Genomic DNA, 23,681 nt, shown 5'->3' on the forward strand with positions numbered 1-23,681 from the left:
TCAGCCAGTACCCTTTCAGTAAAAGGACATCGCTTCCCTAAAGTGAACCCCTGCTTAGAGAACATTTCTCATTTCCTGATAGTCGAACCAGACCAGAGAAGACCATTCTGGGAAGTAAGTTCTCCACAGTGTTTCTGACCATAAAGCTGGGTCTCTGCAATCCAAAATTATTCCCAGCAGGGAGTCTAAATACAGCCTGAAGCTACAGAAAAGAAGAGTCCCTTTTTTTACCTGTTATGTTATAAACCGTGATCACTTATTTTCATTCCAGAGCCTTACTTCATGCTGAACCATGAAAAGCAAAAATACATTTAAAATATTAAACCGTAAGCTATTAGAGAAGGGTAAAAGAGTCCCTTTGTGTCAGGATTTCTTCTGTCTGAAGGGATGAATAGCAGTCGCCTCTTTCTGACATAAATAGCTTTCATATAATACCTTCCAGTGCAGGGGGCGGGGGTGGGGATGGCTTTAGGACGAACTACAGTCAGCACTCCTCTTCCCCAGCATGAACTTTTGAACAGGAAAATAACATTAACAGATTATTAAGCTACTTGTCACCAAAGGAAAGTAGATGGTATTTTTGTGCCTTAGATAATTTGTAGCAAAAAAGAAAAGTCATCAAAAGGATAGTCTTTTCTTGCCCTGCTTTTAAATTCGCTAGTTGTTTTTTTTTTCTTTCCAACTTAGTCTACATTGTCCTAAGCTTTCTGACTTGTTATTTTGTTCATTATTGTACATGGTTTAATTTTTCATTCTAAAAATCTAGATTAGGTTTCAGAGTCCAGAGTGAGAGAAAGGAACTATTGAGAAACACTTTTTTTTTTTTTCCTTCTTTTTTCTTTCCTTTTTTTCCTAAGGGAAGGCTTTGGTTCTCAGGGAATATCAAATTTCAATGTCAGTTTTGTAAATAAGTATCAGGAAATCTGTTGTCTACCCATGCCAGGCTGTTTGTCTTATTTGTGTGTTTGGAGTAAACTCATCTACAAGTGTTTCCTTGATAAAGTTAACACTTAGTTAATTACCCAGAGCCTTGACATGTCCTCTAATTACCATTTGGCTAGCAAACGTTTGATACTTGTCTTGGATAGAATTTGTTGAGGCCTAGAGAGGCAAGCTCTTGATGGATGGGGAACAAACCAAATAAATACAGTATTTTATGTTCTTTTAATTCAGGGCCAAGTGGATTTGGATGAAGTGTTTATTTAGTTTGCTGGCTGTTTCAAGATGCTGTGGTGTATTGATTCCTTTTATTACTAGCAGCCGTTTAACCTGACCTCTTCCAGATCCAGTATTTTAAAAGCCATAAATTTTAACTTTACTTATGAGCAAAGGCTGAAATGCTGTGAAAGCCTTTTTATTAGTTGAGCTCCACCATTCTCGATGCTCTCGTGTCACCCGTGGCAACAATATTTAGGGCTTCTTAAATGAGAGTGGCTGCTCAACTGCTAGGGAGGGGTGCACACAGCTATAAATGAAGTCATAAACATTTCAAGCGTATAGGATTCCATGACGCGAGAGCAGACAGGTGCAGGCCTAAGGAGAAAAGGATTGGGGTTGATCATGTTAAATAAACATTTACTTTAGCATCTCAGATACTAAGCACAACTGGGAAACAAGGAACAGAATACCAGGTAACCCAAGAGCCGGGTGGAGCCGGAGACTGACTGGCAATGCCACTCACACAGCTGCCCTGGTCTGCATGTTCCAAGGTCCTAGACACAACCTTAATTTCTGGAATTAAACTAAGACTGACTTTCTTCCCTACGCTGAAGTATATGCTTTCCGTCACAGACTGATTTGAACAAGATCTAGGAGAGACTCGAGAATGTCAGTTCTCAACTCTTTGAAGATACCACGACCTATCCTCCGAGGACAGGGAACTGTTTTATGTCATTCCGCAAATCAAAACCATTTCATCTTGAAATAGCCCAGTCATAAGCCTTCTGGCCAGGTGTATACCCTTTAAAGAGTCTAATTTTCCATAAAAAGAAGAAAAGGATAAATTATATATGAGTTTATTCCTGAAATACATCACTAGGTAAGAATGAATTATATTTGGAGTTGAGGAAGAAACTTAATTCTACTTTGTGGCTTCCTGGTTTTAACTTATGCACACCAGTAGCTTTGGTCTGCTTTGTAGAAAATTTCCCATCAGTTTTCTCATTATCAAAGATGCTTGTTTAAACAAATTTTCTTTTCTCAACCCTTAGACCTCTTTTTATTTGATCATGCAGCAAAACTCTAATACAGCATTAGTGAGGTTATCTAAGCAAAGAATTATCATTTTACCATAGGAAAAAAACTCAAGCTACAAAGAGAAAAACTCATATTGAAATCATTTAAATAAAAACACCTCTGACAAAAGAGAAATGAGATCCCCCTCCATCTTTACTTTATATTTGTTTGCAGAGGAATTTAAACCATAGTGATATGTGCTTGGAACATCTTTCTCTGCAGAATTTAATCCAAAATAATATGTGTTTGGGCATGGTTTGTTATTTTACTTTACCAAGCTCTGCCTTTTTTTTCTTTAATGAGGGTCTTCTTAAGAATCATTATACAACCTCTGGCCAGAGGCTTCTGTCCAAGCATTTTAAGAGGCCAGGTATTTTCAATAATTTGAGTGAAACTTAAAAGATAACCCTTAATATTTGTCTCTTCTCTGGATATTTCAGCAACTTAAGTAAGAAAAATGGAATAAATTTAAATGTCTTGTTCTTAAAATTAACTTGCTTCCCCAAATCATGTTTCTTAAATCTCTAAAATAGGAGAAATGTTCTTGGTAATTAAAAAAAATCAGGGTTAAAAGAATATCAGAATTTTACTATCCTTCAGTTGAAGAAATTGCCTAAACTCAGTTGAATAAAGGCCCCATAGTATCCAAAGAATTGTTTGGTTTTCATATTAAAACCAAAAGCCTTCAGAGTGTGGGATCTTTACATGACTGTGGCCAACGACTTCTGCCCTAGCATTATAAGGAGCTAAGCTTTCTTATTAATTCTGTTCCCTAAATGTAATTGAATCCAGTGCACTAAACAGCAGCAAAACTTTCACTGTGTTCTTTTTTTACAACTTTTTTAAATCAATGTATATCTAAACATATTCTTTATCCAAACCGTCATGTGACCAATACCTTTTTTTGATAACTATGCATCAAAATTTTTTTTTCGAAATTTTTTTAATTGTAGTAAAATGTACATAACATGAATTTACCATTGCTCTCTTTAAGTGTGCAGTTCAATAGTATTAAGTACATTTACATCCCTTTGCATCCCACTTCTAGATATTCTAATGAATTTCCCTGCAGTAAGCAGGCCTCCTCTGCAGCCAGACAGCCAGGGTGTATTTAATGATCTGGGTGGACTGTTTTCCCCTACACCCACAAGAGAGAAAGCCGTTGTTACCTTGGGGAAGTTACTCAGATTTCTAGAAAAACTTTCCATCGGGTTGGCTGTCATGGTGTGAATTAAAAGGTTATGTCAGAGGTTAAACTATGCAATTAAATCAAGAAAGCAGATTATTTTAGTCACTGACATTAACTTTTGAAAAGAGACAGAATTAGCTGTACTTAGTCACATATAAACTGCACAAAGCAAGCAACAGGAAAAAAAATTATTTCAGCAGGTACATCCCTTGAAAGAGAACTGTTCCCTCTCACACCTCTAATTTTTCATCTTAACTCTGTTACTTCATGAGGCTCCTTATCTTTTGCCAGTTCTGCACACAGTGGCTGATGTGTTGTGATGGGTTATTTTTGTTTTTCTGCCTTAAAATCATTCCCGTACTCCCTTGATAATTATCTGCAAATTAACCTTTTCTCTAACTGGAATATTTAGTGGGATACTCCTACAGAAAATAGGAGTATGTAAGTGAGACTCTTTGGACAGGAGATAAATTCTTTGAGGCCACAAGGCTGTCATTTATTAAATGACTGGTACAGTCCACTAAATGGGCCCCTTTTGACCTGAAAGAGTTAATGCTGTATTGAAAGTGTCTGGGTTGTCCCCACCTTTTCTCCCTTGGAAGGCTCTGACCCACTAATGGCGGTAATAATAATAATAGAAAACAATCCCACTTTGCCTCCATTACTCTAAAGCTGTTAATGGTATCCTAATGTTTTCTCTTCTATAAGTCTAACTGAAAACCAACGTTCTGCTCAGCTAAAATTTCTAATGTGGTATTTTTTTCACTGCCGTTTTTACATCCAGTGCAGGGTGCTGAGTAAGGAATAAGGCAAAGGCTTATAATTGGTCTTTTAAATCACCATAAACACTTATTTCATGCCCCCCCCCCATGGCTATATCTAGTGCCCATAACTCAATCATAAGATGATGGGAAAAACTATTTAATGATGCACCACAAGCTCCTTCCTAAATTCTTCTCCAGAACTAGGCAGGGAATATAAAAATATGACAGTGTGCTCAAAAATTGATTTAAAAATAAGGACAAAAGTAGCTCTTTTTGGTTGTTGTTGTTCCATTATATTATATATTAGCTGTGAACCAAGTAGTGCTTTCTTTTTAGACATAAACACTTTTTAGAAAAGCCAAACTTTTTTGTTTTTATTATAATTAGTTATTAAAAGTGGAAAAGGATTCTGTCATGTTTGTGATGTTGGAGAAGAATCTTGGGAGTCCCTTGGACAGCAAGGAGATCAAACTAGTCTGTTTTAAAGGAAATCAACCCTGAATATTCATTGGAAGGACTGATGCTGAGACTGAAGCACTGATACCTGGGCCACCTGATGGAAGAGCCAACTCATTGGAAAAGACCCTGATGCTGGGAAAGATTGAGGACAGGAGGAGAAGGGGACAACAGAGATGGTTGGATGGCATCACTGACTCAATGGACATGAATTTGAGCCAGGTCCAGGAGATGGTGAAGGACGGGGAAGCCTGGAGGCCACAGTCCATGGGGTCACAAAGAGTCAGACACAACTGAGCTACGAAGAACAACAACAATGTTTGGAACAGAACTGGGGCTTCTGGTCTGGAAGACTGACTTCGGTGAAAAGCGAAGAATGATCATACCTCCTTGCTGGGGCATTGTTCAGATGCCAAACATTTGGCACAGAGCCTATCACATAATAAGCTCTAAATAAAGATTAGCTACTGTTATTGTTGTTGAACCAAAACAAAAAATCCATCCCAGTTTTAGGTCCTTAGGCCATATACACTAAGGGAAAATGAGTACCACCTAATATGTGATACAGTTTGAAATCGCCTCTTTGTTTAGCGTCTGTAGCAAAGAACAAGTTTTTTCGAGGAACTATGTTTGGACACAGGGCCTCAGGCTTCAGAGACTTCATGTCTCTGATCCGTGGGATCAGTCATGCACGTGGTCACCTGCCTGCTGCACTCACTCCGTGCTATCTCTGTCCTTCTCTGTGCTCCCCCAGCCCCTAATGACTGCTCTGCAGTAGACAGATCGGTGGGCTTGCCACCCCTCCATGGGCCTCTGTTGTCGTGTCTCTCCCGTGTTGGACCCTGGACCACCTCCCAGCCTGTCAGACACTGCCCAGTTTTCAGGGCTCCATGACAGGCCAGAATCCTTTTTCTGCCCTGACTCCCACCACTCACTACATGTCTTGATTTACCCCACCTTGTTTTGGGGTACCTTTGAATTCTGCATTTTGACTCTTCATATAGATTGCTTGTGCCTTAAGAGCAGGTATTCAGAAAGAGATACCCATCTGTGACTTTATCTGAATAATTCACTCCAATGTCTCTGAGATGTAGAAGAAAACATATCCCTCTTTCTCTTACTAGTCGCAAGTATGATGTATGATGTACATACATACATATATAGTATGTTGCAGCTTTGCTACTTTCTTGAACATAGGTAATTACATCTGATCACAATAAAAATCCATGAAATTAGCACCACTGTTAACTTAGACAGGTTAACTTCACCAACCTGTGCTTCAGTTTCCTCAACTCTACAGTGGAGATAACCATAGTAGGTACCTCATATAATTGAGTTAATTAATATCTTTGTAAAAGTACTCAGAACATGCCTAGTATAGTGACAGTGGGTGTTTATACTGTCATCATCGTTATCACCCTCAATATAAACTTTTTCATTTTTCCACTTTTACTGATAAAGAAACTGAAGCCCAGAAAGGTTAAACAGCTTGCTGAAACCCAAGGTCTTTCAAGTCCATACCCAAGATGCCTGTTATGTCAAAGTCTTTATTGCTAACCATCCAAGACTGTTTGTTTCTAGTCCATCATTTTCTTACTCAGTTTACAGAAAGTGAAAGTCACTCAGTCGTGTCTGACTCTTTGTGACCCCATGAACTATACAGTCTATGGAATTCTCTATGCCAGAATGCTGGAGTGGGTGGCCTTTCCCTTCTCCAGGGGATCTTCCCAACCCAGGGATCAAATGCAGGTCTCCCACATTGCAGGTGGATTCTTTACTAGCTGAGCCAAAAGGGAAGCCCAAGAATACTGGAGTGGGTAGCCTATCCCTTCTCCAGGGGGATTTTCCCAACCCAGGAATCAAACCAGGGTCTCCTGCATTGCAGGCGGATTCTTTACCAACTGAGCTATGAGAGAAGCCCCACTCAGTTTACAGAGAAGTTCCTAATTCACAGTTCAGACATTCTATGAAAGAGAAGCTTGAGATAAACACACCCATACAGCACATGCCCCTCTCCAGAAACAAACACCTTCACCCTGTGGGGCAGTTCTGCCTCTTCCCAAATATGAAGTCTCTGTTGAGTGGCCCCAGGAATACAATAGAAGGAGAGGTGCCTAAAAGTGATATCACGTTTACTCTCACATTTTCAAAATCCAGCTGTAGATAACGTTGTTTGAACCCTTGGTCAACCATAGTAAGAACTGATTGTATTCAACTTTTGGAAGCTTTTCTTTTTTTTCTAAAGTGTATAACAATTAGTAGTAGGCCTATAATTATTAGTAATCATCTAGACAATGGTCCTCTTATCACAGAGGAGTCAGGGGCCAAGCTGAACAGGTGAACCTAATGCAACTCTTCTCATTGTTGGGGAATTTGTCTCTCATAAAATCCACCCTAGAATATGTCCACCAACAGACATGCTTCTCACTGCTGTTATCAACTCTGTACTAATGTTCCCTTCACCAGGGGTATAGCCAAGGAAGAGTTTTCCCTGCTTCCCAAGTCTGTCAGACCTGATTTAGAGTAACTGGCAGGTGTTTATATGAAGGAAAAATTGGAGAATAGAGTGTTAAATCAAGATTATAGGTTACAATCAAAAGAAACAAATTTCATTCTGGCTCTTGGAAGGAAGCTAATTTGTTGACACAAGTAACTGAAAAGTTCAGAGGAGCATCTACATAAAGATATGGCTGGATTGCCAACAAAGGTCCATCTAGTCAACGCTATGGTTTTTCCGGTGGTCATGTATGGATGTGAGAGTTGGACTGTGAAGAAAGCTGAGCACCGAAGAATTGATGCTTTTGCACTGTGGTGTTGGAGAAGACTCTTGAGAGTCCCTTGGACTGTAAGGAGATCCAACCAGTCCATTCTGAAGGAGATCAGCCCTGGGATTTCTTTGGAGGGAATGATACTGAAGCTGAAACTGCAGTACTTGGGCCGCCTCATGAGAAGAGTTGACTCATTGGAAAAGACTCTGATGCTGGGAGGGATTGGGGGCAGGAGGAGAAGGGGACGACAGAGGATGAGATGGCTGGATGGCATCACTGACTCGATGGACATGAGTCTGAGTGAACTCCGGGAGTTGGTGATGGACAGGGAGGCCTGGCTTGCTGCAATTCATGGGGTCGCACAGAGTCAGACACGACTGAGCCACTGAACTGAACTGAGGGCCTATATGAACAATACTGTCTCTCACGCACACAGTTTTAATGCATCTGTCTATAGAAAAACGAGATGGTTAACAGCCCCTCCAGGTTTATCCTCCCGATAATCCCAGTAGCAAACAAGATGACTTTTTCCTGATGATTCTTCAAGGATTAGTTGTAAGTATTCCAACAATATACTCCTGAGCACCAGAAGGATGAAATGGCTAGGCATGCCTGGGTTAGAGGCACACTTCTGGGTGAGAGTAGGGGAGGTGTAGTAAACCAAAGAAAATCAGGATACTCCTCCTAGGTGGAATAGTGGATACAGGGTAGGAAAAAAAAAAAAAGAATGGATATCAATAGTAGGGGGAGGTAGAAAGGACAGATCAGAATAACTGGAGAAAGTGATGCTCTTTCTCCATGAGCTTCTCTGAGTCAGTAAAACAACATTTCCAGGTACTCCTGACATTTCACTACAACCCAGCAAGAATTTCAGTACAAAATAGATTGATCATAGATTTCCCCAAGAGAGAGTTATTAATGGAAATAAAACCTTCTTGTAACCTTGATTCCGGCTGGCAAGGGCTCCTCAAGCTGAGTTACAGGGAAACGCCAATGTGTTGTCAGATTTCACAACGATATTAAATGGGGCTTCCTTTTCATATTTGCTACCTCATTTATTTTGTGTGTCCCCATGTTATTAGTTTTACTGCCCATTAATCATTATATATTACAAAACATAGTAAAGTGTGCTGAAGAAGAGATAGCACTGGGTCTGACCGTGACAGTCACAGTTTAGCCATACGAGGAGGAGGCTTAGGGGTGACAGGCAATGCCCCTTCCTACCCATCCCCAGAGGCTCACCCATGAGCACCCCTAACCTCCCAGTGGACGGGTATGTTTCTTTATCCTTCCCCACTTGGGCAAAGAAAGATCTGAGGACAGTTGTCTGTTCACTGTGAGGACAGATGAGTAACACACTAAAAATATTTCTGAAGAAATTGTTTCACAAAAGCCTGAAGTTATAATAGTAAAAATGAAGAAAGTAAATAGAAAGGTATTTTATGAGCAGTGAGTTCTATTACTGTATAATATTTCAGTCTTTCCTGTAATTGGTCCTATAAGCTTCTTCCAAATTATCTTTTCTCAAAAGAACAGTATTATCAAGCCATTCCTCTGGTGAAAAACTTTAAAAAGCTTCCGATTGCCCCCTGCTCTGAGTCCAGCCTTCTTAGCCCAGTTTTGCGGCCCTTCTTATCTCGCTTCCTCCTTTGTCCCCACACTTTCTTCCTGTCAGTTCCCAGTTTCCCCTTGCTGATCATTCATCCTGTGTTCCCACCAACAAGCAGACACGTCAGGACTTTTCCCCATGCCCTTCTCTTGCAGTAGAGTGTCCACATCCTACTTTCCCCATGTATTCGATCCATCTTTGAGGACATGAATGAAGCGAATGAGGACACTTCATTCATGAAGCTTATCCTAAGACTTGAGATCACAGTGTGCTTTCTCTTCTCTTGACATCCCCAAGTCTAAACTACTCCAGCCCTGAACCCTGCTGTATGTCAGCTCTGTCATTTGTAGAGATGCCTATTGACCAGTGATCCCAGAAACCTGTAACCTTGTCTGTTTTTCCATTTTGCTCACGGTGTCACAGGTCAGTCTGAGGGAGAGGAATCACTTGGCTGGTAAAAAAGACGTACTGGCTCTTTATTTGCTGTCCCTGACATGGTTCTTTTCATCAAGTGATTTTAACACCTGGCTTCTTTTTGGAAAATGCCTCTTAAGAAATAAGCCTATTTGGGCTGTTGAAAGAGGAAAACAGTTAAGCAATACAAAACAGAAAAGGTAGAAGTTTTGAATAAAGAGTGAAAATTCAAAGCTAATGATGACTCGGGCCCACAATGTATGGATATGGAAACAGAAATTTTCCTGGCATCATGTTGGTTGTAGATAATCCTCCTAATGACTGTGAACATTGCCCATGAAAGAAGGCATATGGTACAAACTAATGTTTACTAAATATTTACTGCATGCCAGGTTTAAGATCTGTATCAGATAACCTAACTGCCATGTGCATGCGTGCATGCTAAATGGCTTCATTGTTTCTGAATCTTTGTGACCCTATGGACCGAAGCCCACCAGTCTCCTCTTCCATGGGATTCTCCATGCAAGAATACTAGAGTAGATTGCCATGCCCCTCCTCCAGGGGATCTTCCTGACCCAAAGGCAAAATGATGTCTCTGCTTTTTAATTCACTGTCTAGATTTTTCATAGCTTTTTTTCCCAAGGAACAAGTGTCTTTACTTTCATGGCTGCTGTCACAGTCTACAGTGCTTTGGGAGCCCAAGAATATAAAATCATGAAAGATAAAAATCTTAAAGCCCGAGAATTACACTCTCTCTGATAAGATACTCATAGCAGGAACGGCAAGCAGAGACCATTACCTCATAGCTGTTAGAATGGCTGTGTGCACTAGTCTGGAAAGCAGTATAGTGGTTTCTCAAAAAATTAAAAATAGAACTGTCATGTGACCCAGAACTTCCACTTATGGATGTATATCCTAAGAAATGAAATCACTATTTTGAAGAAGTATTTATATTCCCACATTTATTGCAGCTTTATTCAGAATAGCCAAGACATGGAACAACCCAAGTGCCCATCAATGGATGAATAGAAAAAGAAAATGTGATAGAGAAGGAAAGTTATGACCAACCTAGATAGCATATTCAAAAGCAGAGACATTACTTTGCCAACAAAGGTCTGTCTAGTCAAGGCTATGGTTTTTCCAGTGGTCATGTATGGATGTGAGAGTTGGACTGTGCAGAAAGCTGAGCGCCAAAGAATTGATGCTTTTGAACTGTGGTGTTGGAGAAGACTCCTGAGAGTCCCTTGGACTGAAAGGAGATCCAACCAGTCCATTCTAAAGGAGATCAGTCCTGGGTGTTCTTTGGAAGGACTGATGCTGAAGCTGAAACTCTAATACTTTGGCCACCTCATGCGAAGAGTTGACTCATTGGAGAAGACTCTGATGCTGTGAGGGATTGGGGGCAGGAGGAGAAGGGGACGACAGAGGATGAGATGGCTGGATGGCATCACTGACTCGATGGACGCGAGTCTGAGTGAACTCCGGGAGTTGGTGATGGACAGGGAGGCCTGGTGTGCTAAAATTCATGGGGTCGCACAGAGTCAGACACGACTGAGCGACTGAACTGAACTGAATACATACACACACATGCACACATACATACATACATTTATGCACACACATAAATACCTACACATATAGTGGAATGTTACTTCACCGTAAAAAAAGACAGAAATCCTGCTGTTTGTGACAACATGGCCTTGAGAGCATTACGCTAACTGAAATAAATCAGAAAGACAAATACTGCATGATCTCACTTATATGTGAATCTGAAAAACTCATACTTATAGACACAAAGAGTAGAATGTTGGTTGCCAAGAGCTGAACTATTGGGAAAATGAGAAAGGATGTTGGTCAAAGGCTACAAACTTAGTTATAAATGCTGGGGATCAATGTACAACGTGGTAACTGTAGTTAACAACACTGTATTATATACTTGAAGGTTGCTAAAGAGTAAGTATTCTCATCATACACACACACACACACATACACACACACACAAAGGTGATAATGTGAGATGAAGGCAATAATGAACCTCATTGTGGCAATCATTTTGCAATATATACTTGTATCACATCAAATCAAAATGTAAGTATATATGTATCAAAATCAAATATGTATGTATCAAATATTGGGTTAACCAAAAAGTTTTGTTCAGATTTTTCCTTAAGATGTTAAAGAAGGACCTGGGGCTTCCCAGGTGGTGCTAGTGGTAAAGCATCTGCCTGCCAATGCAGGAGACTTAAGAGATGAGCATTCCATCCCTGGGTTGGGAAGACCCCTGGCAACCCACTCCAGTATTCTTATCTGGAGAATCCCATAAACAGATGAGCCTGGAGGGTTACAGTCCAGAGGGTTGCAAAGAGACACAGCTGAAGAAACTTAGCATGCACTTGATACATTGCATCATTAAACTTACATCATTATATATCAATTATATCTCAATTAAAAAAATAAAATGTTTACCCAGGGTAAAAAAAATAAATAAATCAGAGACTCACAGGAACAATTCATTTCTCTTGACTCCCGCCCTCTTCTAGACACATACTTACTGGGGCATACTCTCATTGAAAGCAATGGTGAGTATATTTTATGCAGCCCTTCCTCCTTCCTCTCCTTCTTTGTAGCTCTCTCTGGACATGAAAAAAAACATTTGAATTTGGATAAGATAAATGGTGTAAGATGTGGCTTCATTTTGTACAGGAAAGAACTTTATAAATTATAAAGCAACAGGGAAATGTTAGTTACTATTTCACTTGCCTTCTATTCCTCTTAGGACTTAGCACAGTTCTGAGTGACAAAAACTATTCAGTAAATATTCATTGATGGCTGACTTGATTTTTAACTTGAAGTTTTACCAGTAGATTGAACCTAGGTTGAAGTGCACCTCTGAAGAGGTTGTTATTCATATTACTGGGGGTTTCCCTTGAGGCTCAGCTGGTAAAGAATCCGCCTGCAATGCGAGAGACCTGAGTTCCATCCTTGGTTTGGGAAGATCCCCTGGAGAAGGTAATGGCTACCCTCTCCAGTATTCTGGCCTGGAGAATTCCATGAACTGTATAGTCCATGGGGTCACAAAGAGTCGGACACAACTGAGCGACTTTCACTCACTCACTCATTTGTATTACTGAATATTCTCATTACATATAATTGTATAATCGTTATTCAAAGGTATAAAACCTTACTTTCTATCAGTTCTGAAAATAGTAATTGAAAATTTCAAGTTTTTTTTTTCCTTTTTAGTGTAGTCCATTAGCTATAAAAAGGGGAGAACGGAATAAAGCAAAAGTATAAAAATAATTTCGGGCCCTCAAAAAATACACGTACCCAGTTTATACAACATCATGTAAAAATATCTTCATGTGGATACCATCCAAGAAATCAATCAGTTTGACCTTTTCGGTATGCTAATCGTTTTTTAAGAAACTTATTAGAATTCTTCTTAGTGTACTTTATTTTGAGAGTATGGCATTATACAACCCACGTAAGGCATAAACCACTTAACAATCAAAAGCAGAAGAAAGAGGTGCTATTGAAGTAAGCCATACAAAGAATAAGTGGTAAAAAGAATGAGGTGGGGGAAAAAAATCACTGAAACCATTTGTGTTCAGAATGAAAAGCCTATTACCAAGCCATACAAGGAGGACTTGGAAGGAGAATAAAGGTATTCTTGGCAGTGGGGAAAAATAAGACTATTCAAAGTGTGCGTAAGGACAGGGAAATAGCAGAAAAGGTTAATATCACAAAGAGAGAAGTTAAGTTGAAGGGAATGACTAGTAGAAAAAGACAAAGCATAGAGATGAGTGAGTAATTATAAGTAGGGTAGAAATAATTAGATCCTTGAAAATAGGACAAAAAACCCTAGGGTCATGTTAGTAAAAACACGAGGCTGTGAGTGAACTTTGAGGGAGTAAAGCAATCATGGGGTAAACTCCCTCTAGCTTCACAGCACTGGAGTGGAGGGTGGTCACCACGCTCTCACTCCCCTTTACTTGTACCTTCCTTTATCCCTACAACAAATATTTATTCAGTACTGCTCTGCACTGAGGATACCAAGATCAACAAGACAGAAAACAGTAGGTGGCGTTCACCGATCCTACTGATCCCATTCCACAGGCAGGAAAGCTGGCCTGTTTAATCAGTTTACTTGACTCTTAAGTGAGGTTTTTTTATTTCCCACTTAAATAATACAAGTTATTTTTTTTTCTTTAAGTATTCACGTTTCCTTCCAGACAACAATGCTATTCATATAATTTTTAAACTTGTTGTTATCTTGAATGCCAGTTTGGGGTTACTGTTGTTGTTTTTAATCTGGCGGAGTTATCCTGACAAGGCAAAGAGAGAGAAAGCAAAAGATTATAACAAACCAGTGTGTGCGCAGTGAGTTTGACTGAGTTCTCCAGTGCCTTAACAGAATCTCCCCAGATATGGTTTTAAATATATGCTTTTTTTTTTAAGAGTTTGCCTACTAAATTGAACCACAGAATCCATTTTCTTATCCACAATGTTAAAAAATAAAAAGACAGGACATTGTCATAAGAATATTTTCAGTGTAGTAAATTTACCATTTATTACATTTGTTGGATATAATTTGAGTCCAGGAAAAAAACCAAAATATGGCATCGGGTTTTGACTTGCCATTTATAAATAAAAGAGGGATTTTTTAGGGAAGAAAAGTAAAGCATACAGCAACACTTAGCGTAGATGTGGAGTCACTTGGAGGGCCATGCCCACACTTATAATCAAATCATTTGTTGTATTTGTTCACCTAATCTTCCCATAATTTTCTCTAGATCTTTTCACTTCAGACAATGTTTAGAGTCAGAGTAGGAGAGATTATGCAAATATATAACTCTTAATGAGAAGTTCATTATTGAATATTTTGACATGAATTTCAGGAAATGATAAGACACCGAGATTTATGAGACTTAAAAGGAAAATTTAAAATAAAAAAATACCCTCTTCTCCTAGAGAACTTGGAAATTGCCAGTAAAAGAACTGAGACCCAAATGTCAGCAGATAACATATAAACCAGATTACATTATGCCCTGTGGTAATGAATAGGAAACAGGGCACTGCGATAAGCTTGGAATGATGATCAATATTTGGAATACTGAGATAGGCAAGAAGGTAATTAGGCCCATTATGGACACAGCACAGATAACATAATTTGGGAAATTATACATTTATATATTATGGGAATTTTCTTTCTGGGCTAATGGATTTGCAATGATATCTATTAAAGCATATAAGGCATTTAGCCTCCAGGGGAAACTACTAAAAAAAAAAAAAATTTCAGTAAGTTTAATCTAAAATAAAAAGACAAAGTGAGATGTGTTGGAGAATAAAGTGGTAGTGTGACTTCCTACTTGGAATTTGTAATAATTTTTCATTCAAAGAGTTTTAAGGCTATTAATTTCACATCACAACTCCCCATGAAGCAAGTAAAGCATTTTTATTGTATTTGCCCAAGTTCATTGTTCATAAGACAGCAAAGCCAAATTGTTAATGAAAGCAAGCTATCTTGACGAATCATGGCCTTCTCAAATTTCATGCTGAGTCCCCTTGATAACATTACAATCATTTGGATCCCCAGTTTACTACTGGGCACAATTCCTTTGTTTTAGGGGGAGGGGCTCAAATGTAATTAATTTTCACTAAATGCCTTGAGGACTATGATGTTACTGAAATGTGCAGATTAATACATTATTTATTGTTAACTATCATAAGTATCTGTTAATTATAAAGCTCTATCATGGAGGAAAACTTGTCATGTATCTGAGAGTGAATACCTTCCCCTAAATAATTCTTTATGTTTTAATAAGAATGTATTGGAAGCAATTTCATCAATAATGGAAGATCCAATTACTGGTCTTCTGGATTAAGGCATTCTTTTATTGCAAGATTTTAATGCTAGAATGGGAAGTTCAAACATTGCCAATGAAATCTCAGACTAATTAAATGATTATAGCCTAAGGAGAAGGGTATCTAAGACTCCACTATTAATCTTCCCGAGAATAGCCTCTATATGTGATGAACAGATGGAGATACACACACACACACACACACACACACACACACACACACACACACACCCCTTATTTCAAAAGAAAAAACTATAAGTTGTTTGGAGGAAAATTAGTTTAACTTTTGAATAAAAAAAGGAAGGATGATACTGTATTTCTTTATGGAGCCCTTTTTCAGCTTCTTGCAGGGGGAATAGCTGTATTTTAAAATGCAGTGGTGGACTGAACCAAATGAATTGTTCTAGAGCACCAACTCAGTATTTAGAGTTGATGTAAAAACACCAATGACAATAATCATCACCAATGCTTTATGAGTGCCTGTCATGTGCCAAGCACTCTTCCATCCTCATTTTATCCAAATTTTACAGATTAGGAAGCAGGCGCAGAAAGGTTAATAACTCAAAAAATGAGTGGCAGAGTGGGGGGTACTGGAATGTCTCACTGCCTCTCCACTTCATCGTTCACCGTTAATCACTACTCTCTAGAGTGTTTTGTTCTCTATTATCTGTTGCAGCACATGGTCTTAGTTGCTCTGCAGCGTGTGGGATCTTAGTTCTCTAACCAGGAATCAAACCTGTCCCCTGCATTGCAAGATGGATTCTTAACCACTGGACCACCAGGGAATTTCCCTATTCTCTATTCTCCTAATCATCTGCCTTGCAGGGAACCAGCAGCAGTTCTCAGCCATAGGGAAGAGGCAGAAACCTATCCAAACAGTCCTCCGAAAGGACTTTTTGTTTTACGGTGAGTTGAAGTGAGTGGACTTCTCAGGTGGCTCAGTGGTGAAGAATCTACCTGCCAATGCAGGAGATGGGTCCTTGGGTCCCACTCCAGTACTCTTGCTAAGGAACTCCCACGGACCGAGGATTCTGGCAGGCCACAGTCCGTGGGGTCTCAAGTGAAGTGGACACAGCTTAGCAACTAAACAAGAGCAACAACATGCTGAAATGGGACTCTCTGCTTAGAAGACTGGGGCAGTGGTTTCAGGGTTTTAACTCTGTTTTGCAGACGTACCTCTGCACTTGGACACTAGCTCTCTACTGCCCTTCTCTCCATGTGTTTCATGACCGTGGGAGACGTGGTGGCAGAATTCCTTTAAATCTTTAGACTCAGTGTATGCGTTCAGTTTTTTCATAACACTGCGTTTTTTTCTGGATGGTGAGGAGGAAGGAACAGGGGATATGTCAGGATTGGTGGAGCCAGAAAACATGGCCCTGGAATTTCCCTCTATTCTATATGAGGAAGGCTTCCAGGTTCAAGTCAAGCCCATCCTTCACCTTGAACAAATAAATCTTCAAAAAACTACAGCATCTTTTAAAAAATCTTTCTGTGATATTTCTTTTGGAGACATAAGGAAAACTTTAGCACATGGAACTTTAAGAATACTTTCATTATACTACTTTAAGTATAACGTTTCTCATGCAAGATCCCTCTCTTAGTACCTTTGATAAACATTGTACCATGTTTCTAGAAATTTGTGAATGTCAAGTTCAAGTTTCTGATGGGAAGATAAGTTTATCAGTATCTTAGAGAACATGGTGACTGAACATAAGTTTAAAAAAATAAAGCCTTGCTACTAAAGTTTGGGGAAAGATCTATTTCTTGGCATTTGCAGCTAATCTAAATGGGCCTGGAAATCATTGAAAAATTATATTCAGTTTACATTCAGATACTCAAAATGGGACAAGTAAATACTCAAATTTGGACGTAGTCCATCTCATGACTGATACCATGTGGTATTCAGAGATCACTGTCTCAAACAGTTGCTTAAAATCAGCCACAGTCAGTATCACGTCAGCTACAGGTGAAAATGTGAGGAGTCCTCACTTTGGAGATGACTTCAGTAGGATGGAACTACTGAGGTATTGATTTTTATTAATTCCTCCCTTCATATCATTCCTTCAAGGAGACCTCTACTTTAAGTGGGAGCCTAGGAAACAGTATGATGTGTATAAATGGTTAGGCTAAAAATACACAGAAAATCTTCCCCTTTTGAAAGCTACAGCATTTCCAGTGCAGTGGCAACCTAAGCTGGAACTGCGGAGAATGGGAGTGGGAAAGGATTGAATGTGACAGTTTATTGTGCTCACATACTATCTTTATGTGCTAAAACCTTTATTCCAAGTGTTTGGTTAGCATTTAGTGCTGATGCCATCAGTTGACTTATAATAATCCCTCGTAACCAGTAACCTCAACCTTCCCTCAGAAGTCTTGGACATATAAAGGAAATGAGAACCCTAGCCAAGATCCTTTCACTCAAAGATTCAAGTCAGTCAGTTCAGTGCACCTATAAGTCCTTGTAAGGACTTTCCTGATTTCAAATTCTCCTCTCTAACATCAGTCTTTTTTCCCCCACCACCATATCCTGTTTATTCCCTAGAAATAAATAAGAAAGTTGTTTTCAAGCCTGAAAATCGCTGAGTCCACATTTACAACCAAGACTCAAATGCTTTTCTGCTTTTTTTTTTTTTTTTTTTTTTTACCCACATCCAGTAGAGTTAGGCTATAATTTTGGCCAACATCAGTTGACACTTCTAATTTGTGACTTCTATTTATATAAAGTGAATTAATTGCTGGTTCTATTAATCCTGCAAAACCCATGAATCCTTAATGTTCAGTTTGCTTCAAATGAGTAACAGTGTATTTGTTCCTTCTCAAAGATGACTTCTTGCTGAGCTCCTTTTAGATAACATGCCTTATATCTTGGATGATTTATTCACTTTCATGTTCCCTAGAATTTATTGCTAAAGGTTGACGTGAATACTTACAGTTTGGGCTCTAATATAATCTCCTGAATGGCAATTAATAAATAAAAGATGGTTACTATTGTTGACAGAGGAACTAGGCTTCCTCAGATAGTTTTCATCTTCATGTTTTTCCCAACCTTCATGTCAGATCCCTAGGGAGAGATGGTGTAAAATATTTTCTGTAAACTCCAAAGCTTTTACTGTTGCTTTAATACTCCCACACCTCTCTGTTGCTTTTTGTTTTCTTGTCAGAAACAATCTTATTCAGTTTCTGTTTTTTCCACTTCCTTTCCTTCTTAGGACCATAAGAAATACACCTCTTTTGTGAATTTACTAGCAGTGTATTCTTACTATTTACAGTTTGCAAAGTAGCACCTGAAATTTGTCCCTGAAATTTCTTATGATTTTTTTTCTCCTTAATCCCATCTATGTTGCATATCTTAATGATACACTGTTACATAAAATGGAATGTTTATTGTCATCATGTATATTGTTAAAGCGCAAAATTGCCTCCTGTAAGCTAATGTGAAGCTGGAAAAACAACATCCAGTTTTTGCGTTTTTGTCTGTTTAGGCTCAAGGCTAATCTAGACTAATGGTCTTAGTTAGAGATGAGGAAACTAGAGACCATTTGAAGTAGCTTCACCATAGTCAAGTAGAGGGTGGAGGCCAAGTACAACTTTGGACAATATAGAGCAGAAAAGGCACAGTGAGGCTTGCTGAAAACAGTTCCCAGCTCTGATGCTTATTAAGTGTGTATCTTTAGACCAGGTATTTCTCTGTCCTCTGCCTGAGTTTCCTCATCTGTAAAATGGGAACAATATTGGCAATAGCACAACTTCCCTGGTGGCTCAGAGGTTAAAGCGTCTGCCTGCAATGTGGGAGACCTGGGTTTGATCCCTGGGTTGGGAAGATCCCCTGGAGAAGGAAATGGCACCCACTCCAGTATTCTTGCCTGGAGAATCCCATGGATGGAGGAGCCTGGTGGGCTACAGTCCACGGGGTCACAAAGAGTCAGACACGACTGAGCGACTTAACTTTCACTTTAATATAGGTAAAGCACTTACAACTGGGCTAAGCCCTCTCTGCCTTGTTCGCTATTAGCATTATTGTCATTATTTTGACTGTTTTTAACATATTTACAGTACATGGGATGGTGTGTTTTGTTTTCTAACTCTATGCATGTCTATACAGGCATGACATCTTTGGTGTACTTCTTTCTATTCCTTGTACTACCTAGTATTTTCTTCAGCAACTAGTAATAATATTTATGGCAGCAGCATTAGTAGAAGCAAAAATAATGATCATAGTTAGAAATGATAGAGCTGTTTCCTGAGCTTTACTATATACTAGGCATTGAAGTAGTTACTTTATGTTCACAATCCATAAGATGTACTCAGTCTGTATCTACTAAAAACTGTAAGGTAGTCTGTTTCCAGAAAGGCAAGTGTAGCCCCTTCATGACAGTAATCTTTGTAACTGGAGAGGATCGGGAGCTTTGGCCCTGGTGGAAAAGAGCCCTGCTAGAATTCCCTCCATCTTTAAAATAATCCTTGTGCTGCTGGTATTTATATAGCCTAATCCTGTTACACACAACTGCGAGCCTGACTGTGGGTGGGAATGGAGATCAAGGCATGAGTGAAAAGTGCCAGGTAACAGAGAAAGACAAACAGTGCAAATGAAAAATACTATATATCAAAACACAAATTATTAAACTCCACCTAGGTTTTTTGGAATATTATATCATGCAAAGAAAATTACCCCATTTCCTAGATAATCAAATAGAAATACATATGGAACAGTAAGCCTTGACACAGAAAAGTTGTTTTCTTTCCTTGCTTTGCTTTGTCTGTGGACTAAATAAATTGCATTTACCATCCAGGAACAGTGCTAGAGTATGATAAAGTGTTTAAGGACAGAAATTAAAATCACTTCAATGCTCTTTGATTTGTGTGCATAGTACATTCCTTAATAATTGTAAGAACAATTTTGGAAATAATAAAAGCTACAATGTATGAGAGGGCTTAGAATGAGAACTGTGAAACACTTAGGTGCTCGGTGTGTGTGTGGCTATGTGAGTGTGGGTATACACACTCTCATGCATATAATCTCTAGAGACTGCTACAGCTTTTTGAATTCATGTATATGTGTATGTCCATGTGCATTATGTATATATACATATTTATTCTGTATATAACGTGTATTATCATTTTAAATCTTCCCACAACTTTGTAGAAAAGCAACTGAGGCACCAAGAAGTCAAATACTTGCTCAAAGTCACAAAAAGTGGCAAAGCTGAGGTTTAACACCAAGTCCCACCCACTTAACACACCCACCCCTGCCTTTTGAGGTAGAAGAACAAGCCTTCCTACTCCATCTGGCTGCCTTAGGGGAAGGGTGACCTTTTGCCCTTTTTTTCTCTTTTTTTTTTTCCAGATTCTCCAAGCAAAGATTTTGGTCCAACTCTGGGTTTGAAAAAGTCCAGCTCCTTGGAGAGCCTACAGACCGCAGTTGCCGAGGTCAGGAAGAATGAACTTCCCTTCCACCGGCCTCGGCCACACATGGTCCGTGGCCGGGGCTGCAACGAGAGCTTCCGAGCAGCCATTGACAAATCCTATGATGGACCTGAAGAGTTAGAAGCCGGTAGGGCAACACGCTTGCTGAAATGGTTTCTTCCTCTCGTTATTATCAGCGAATCATAGGCACAAATGGGTGCTTAACTACAGGGAAAAATGATTTAAGGATCACAATTATATTTTTGATATTAAAAGTAATTCATTTTCCTGATATGTTTTGCCCTTTGGCTTAATGAACATGGAATTGGATAACGCAATATGCAATTTATTTTACAGGGCAACCACTGAAGAATTGTTCTCCTTCAATTTCCTACAAGGACCAACTGTCATTTACCCTTAGGGTAGCAGCACTAAGTATGCATTTCTTGACATTCTTATTCAAGTCATTAGATGCAGCCTCAACCCAAGGACTGACTGCATTAATTGCATTAAAACAGCCGGTTTATAGCTACACTCAGAAACTTCTGGAAATAAACTCACCCTGTTTGTTTCCCAGCATGTCGGCATTCTGAGCTGATCAAGGTTAACAAGCTGCTTTCAGAGAGATCAGCGTTTCAGCCCATATCAAACCTTTTATACTCCTGGCTAAGCAACCAGTGTCCCCCACTCCCAATAGCAAAAGCCTTGCATAACCAGATTTAGGCAGTTGTCTCTGCAAAGGGCACATGTAGCCACGTGGCAGGGTAGAATTCCTGAGTGCTTTGATTTGTTCTTCTGTGTTTTAACTTTTCTTGAAATACTGACAGGAGCCCCTGACTATGTGCATTGATTTTTTTTTTTTTTCCTTTTGTGCAGATGGTCTGTCTGATAGGAGCTCTCACTCTGGCCAAGGAGCTCTGAATTGTGAATCTGCACCTCAGGGGAACTCTGAGCTAGAAAATGCAGAAAATAAAGCCAGGAAAGTCAAAAAAACGAAAGAAAAGGAGAAGAAGAAGGAAAAGGGCAAATTAAAAGTCAAGGAGAAAAAGCAGAAAGAGGGAAATGAAGATCCAGAAAGGAAAATAAAGAAGAAGGGATTTGGCGCCATGCTAAGGTAGGGACCTGCTTTTGAAGGCAAAGTTGGGTTACTTTGCTTTGGTTTGGTTTTTTTCCTCCTAATGAAACTACTCATTTGTGTTCACTCAAAAAAAAAAAAAAAGGCAAGCTTTCCTTCCTTTTTAACTAGATGCCTAAAAATCTGTTTTTAATTGAAGTATACTTGATTTACATTGTTGTGTTAATTTCTACTGTACAACAAAGTGATTCAGTTATAAAAGAAGAATGAATATATATATATATATATATATATATATATATATATATATATATACACACACACACACACATACACACACAGACATATATACACATTCTTTTCCACTATGGTTTATCACAGGATATTGAATATTATTCCCTCTGCTGTATAGTAGGACATTGTTGTTTATCCGTTCTCTATATAATGGTTTGTATTCACTGACCCCAAACTCCCAGTCCATCTCTTTCCCACCGTCCCTCATCCTTGGCAATAGCAAGGATGTATATGAGTAACAGACTATACGTATAGGAGTCTGTTTCTGTCCCATAGATGAATTCATTTGTGTCATATTTTAGATTCCACATATGCATGATATCATATATCTGTCTCTCACTTTCTGACATACCCCTCTTAGTATGATAATCTCTAGTTCTAGCCATGTTGCTGCAAATGGCATTAATTCTTTTTTTATGGCTGAGTAATGTTCCATTGTGTATACATAACACATCTTCTTTATCCACGCATTTGTCAATGGACATTTTGGTTGTTTTCATTCTTGGCTATTGTGAATAATGCTGCTGTGAACATAGAGGTGCATATATCTTTTTGAATTATAATTTTGAATAGATATATGCCCAGGAATGGGATTGCTGGATCATACGTAGATGCTTGAAAACCTTAACTGGTGATTTTGCATGCTCCTTTTCTGCAAAGGCAGAAGGAGCCTTCTTAGATGGCTTCTGACACTGGTGATGGCAGGAAGCTGCCATAAAAATGTCAAATACAAGTCAAGACTTGCTGGAGGCATGGGTAGTGCCCAGAGACTTTGATACCAATGCATTATTTGAGTAAAGAAAATGCTTCTTTGTGAACATAGGGAAAGCAGCAGGTAAAGGAGTCTTTTAACTGTGACCTCTAGAATACAACCTTTGAATTAGAGATGGCAGGGTAGATGAACCATACCCCACTCCCACTCCATCCCCAGTGATTCCAGGTGTGTCCATGGCCAGGTCTGTGGGCACATCAGCCATCACCTACAGAGGCGCCGTAGTGTAGTGGAGAGGTCATTGCATCTGGAGTCAGAGGGCCTTCATCTGAACCCATCACCTTCCTACACAAACTGCTGGGCATCACACACGTTAAGTACCATCATACACATTAAGGCTCCTTGAGCCTTGCTTTCCTCAGTTTCAGAATAAGACTGGTCCGATGTCGTCTAACTCGGTGAGACTGTAAGACGAGATGTCATAGGCAGCCAGTCTATTGACTAGGCATGGCTCAGCACGGTGCAATCAGAAAACAACTGTATTTCTTCTCCAACAGCTACCTTCACATATGCCGTGTTTCTGCTGTCAAGGTGTCCACAATTTGATGAAGAAGCACCTCTTTCCATTACTGCCTTTACCTCTATAATTTCCCATCAAAGAAAATCTCTATCTCTACCCTTCTGTTTCATGGGCTGAAGATGAGTCATGGGAGGTGATGGTTGATGGGCCAGTTTTGCATCTCTTATTAAACCCTTAAGAGATGTCTTTCTTAAGAATGCTGAGTGGTATTCGTCATCAGATGTTCTCGGTTAAGGATCTTCAACTGAAATTTTAGTGAAACAGAAATAGAAAGTTCCATTCCATATCTGTTATTCATATATATATATATATATTCTC

At 39.2% G+C, this 23,681-nt stretch overlaps 1 protein-coding gene across 5 annotated transcripts in view; it reads left to right on the forward strand.

Annotated features, from left to right (window-relative positions):
* Positions 1 to 23,681, forward strand: part of PARD3B (par-3 family cell polarity regulator beta) — a 1,167,593-nt gene that overhangs the window by 795,392 nt on the left and 348,520 nt on the right. For all 5 annotated transcript variants that reach the window (XM_069578084.1, XM_069578083.1, XM_069578085.1 and 2 more), the window contains exons 17-18: positions 20,644 to 20,850; positions 21,579 to 21,816. In XM_069578084.1, coding sequence (XP_069434185.1) covers positions 20,644 to 20,850; positions 21,579 to 21,816 — 445 coding nt within the window. The remainder of the gene's footprint in view (positions 1 to 20,643; positions 20,851 to 21,578; positions 21,817 to 23,681) is intronic.

The sequence above is a fragment of the Ovis canadensis genome, chromosome 2 (assembly GCF_042477335.2).
Source record: "Ovis canadensis isolate MfBH-ARS-UI-01 breed Bighorn chromosome 2, ARS-UI_OviCan_v2, whole genome shotgun sequence".
In the NCBI taxonomy this organism is placed as follows: Eukaryota; Metazoa; Chordata; class Mammalia; order Artiodactyla; family Bovidae; genus Ovis; species Ovis canadensis.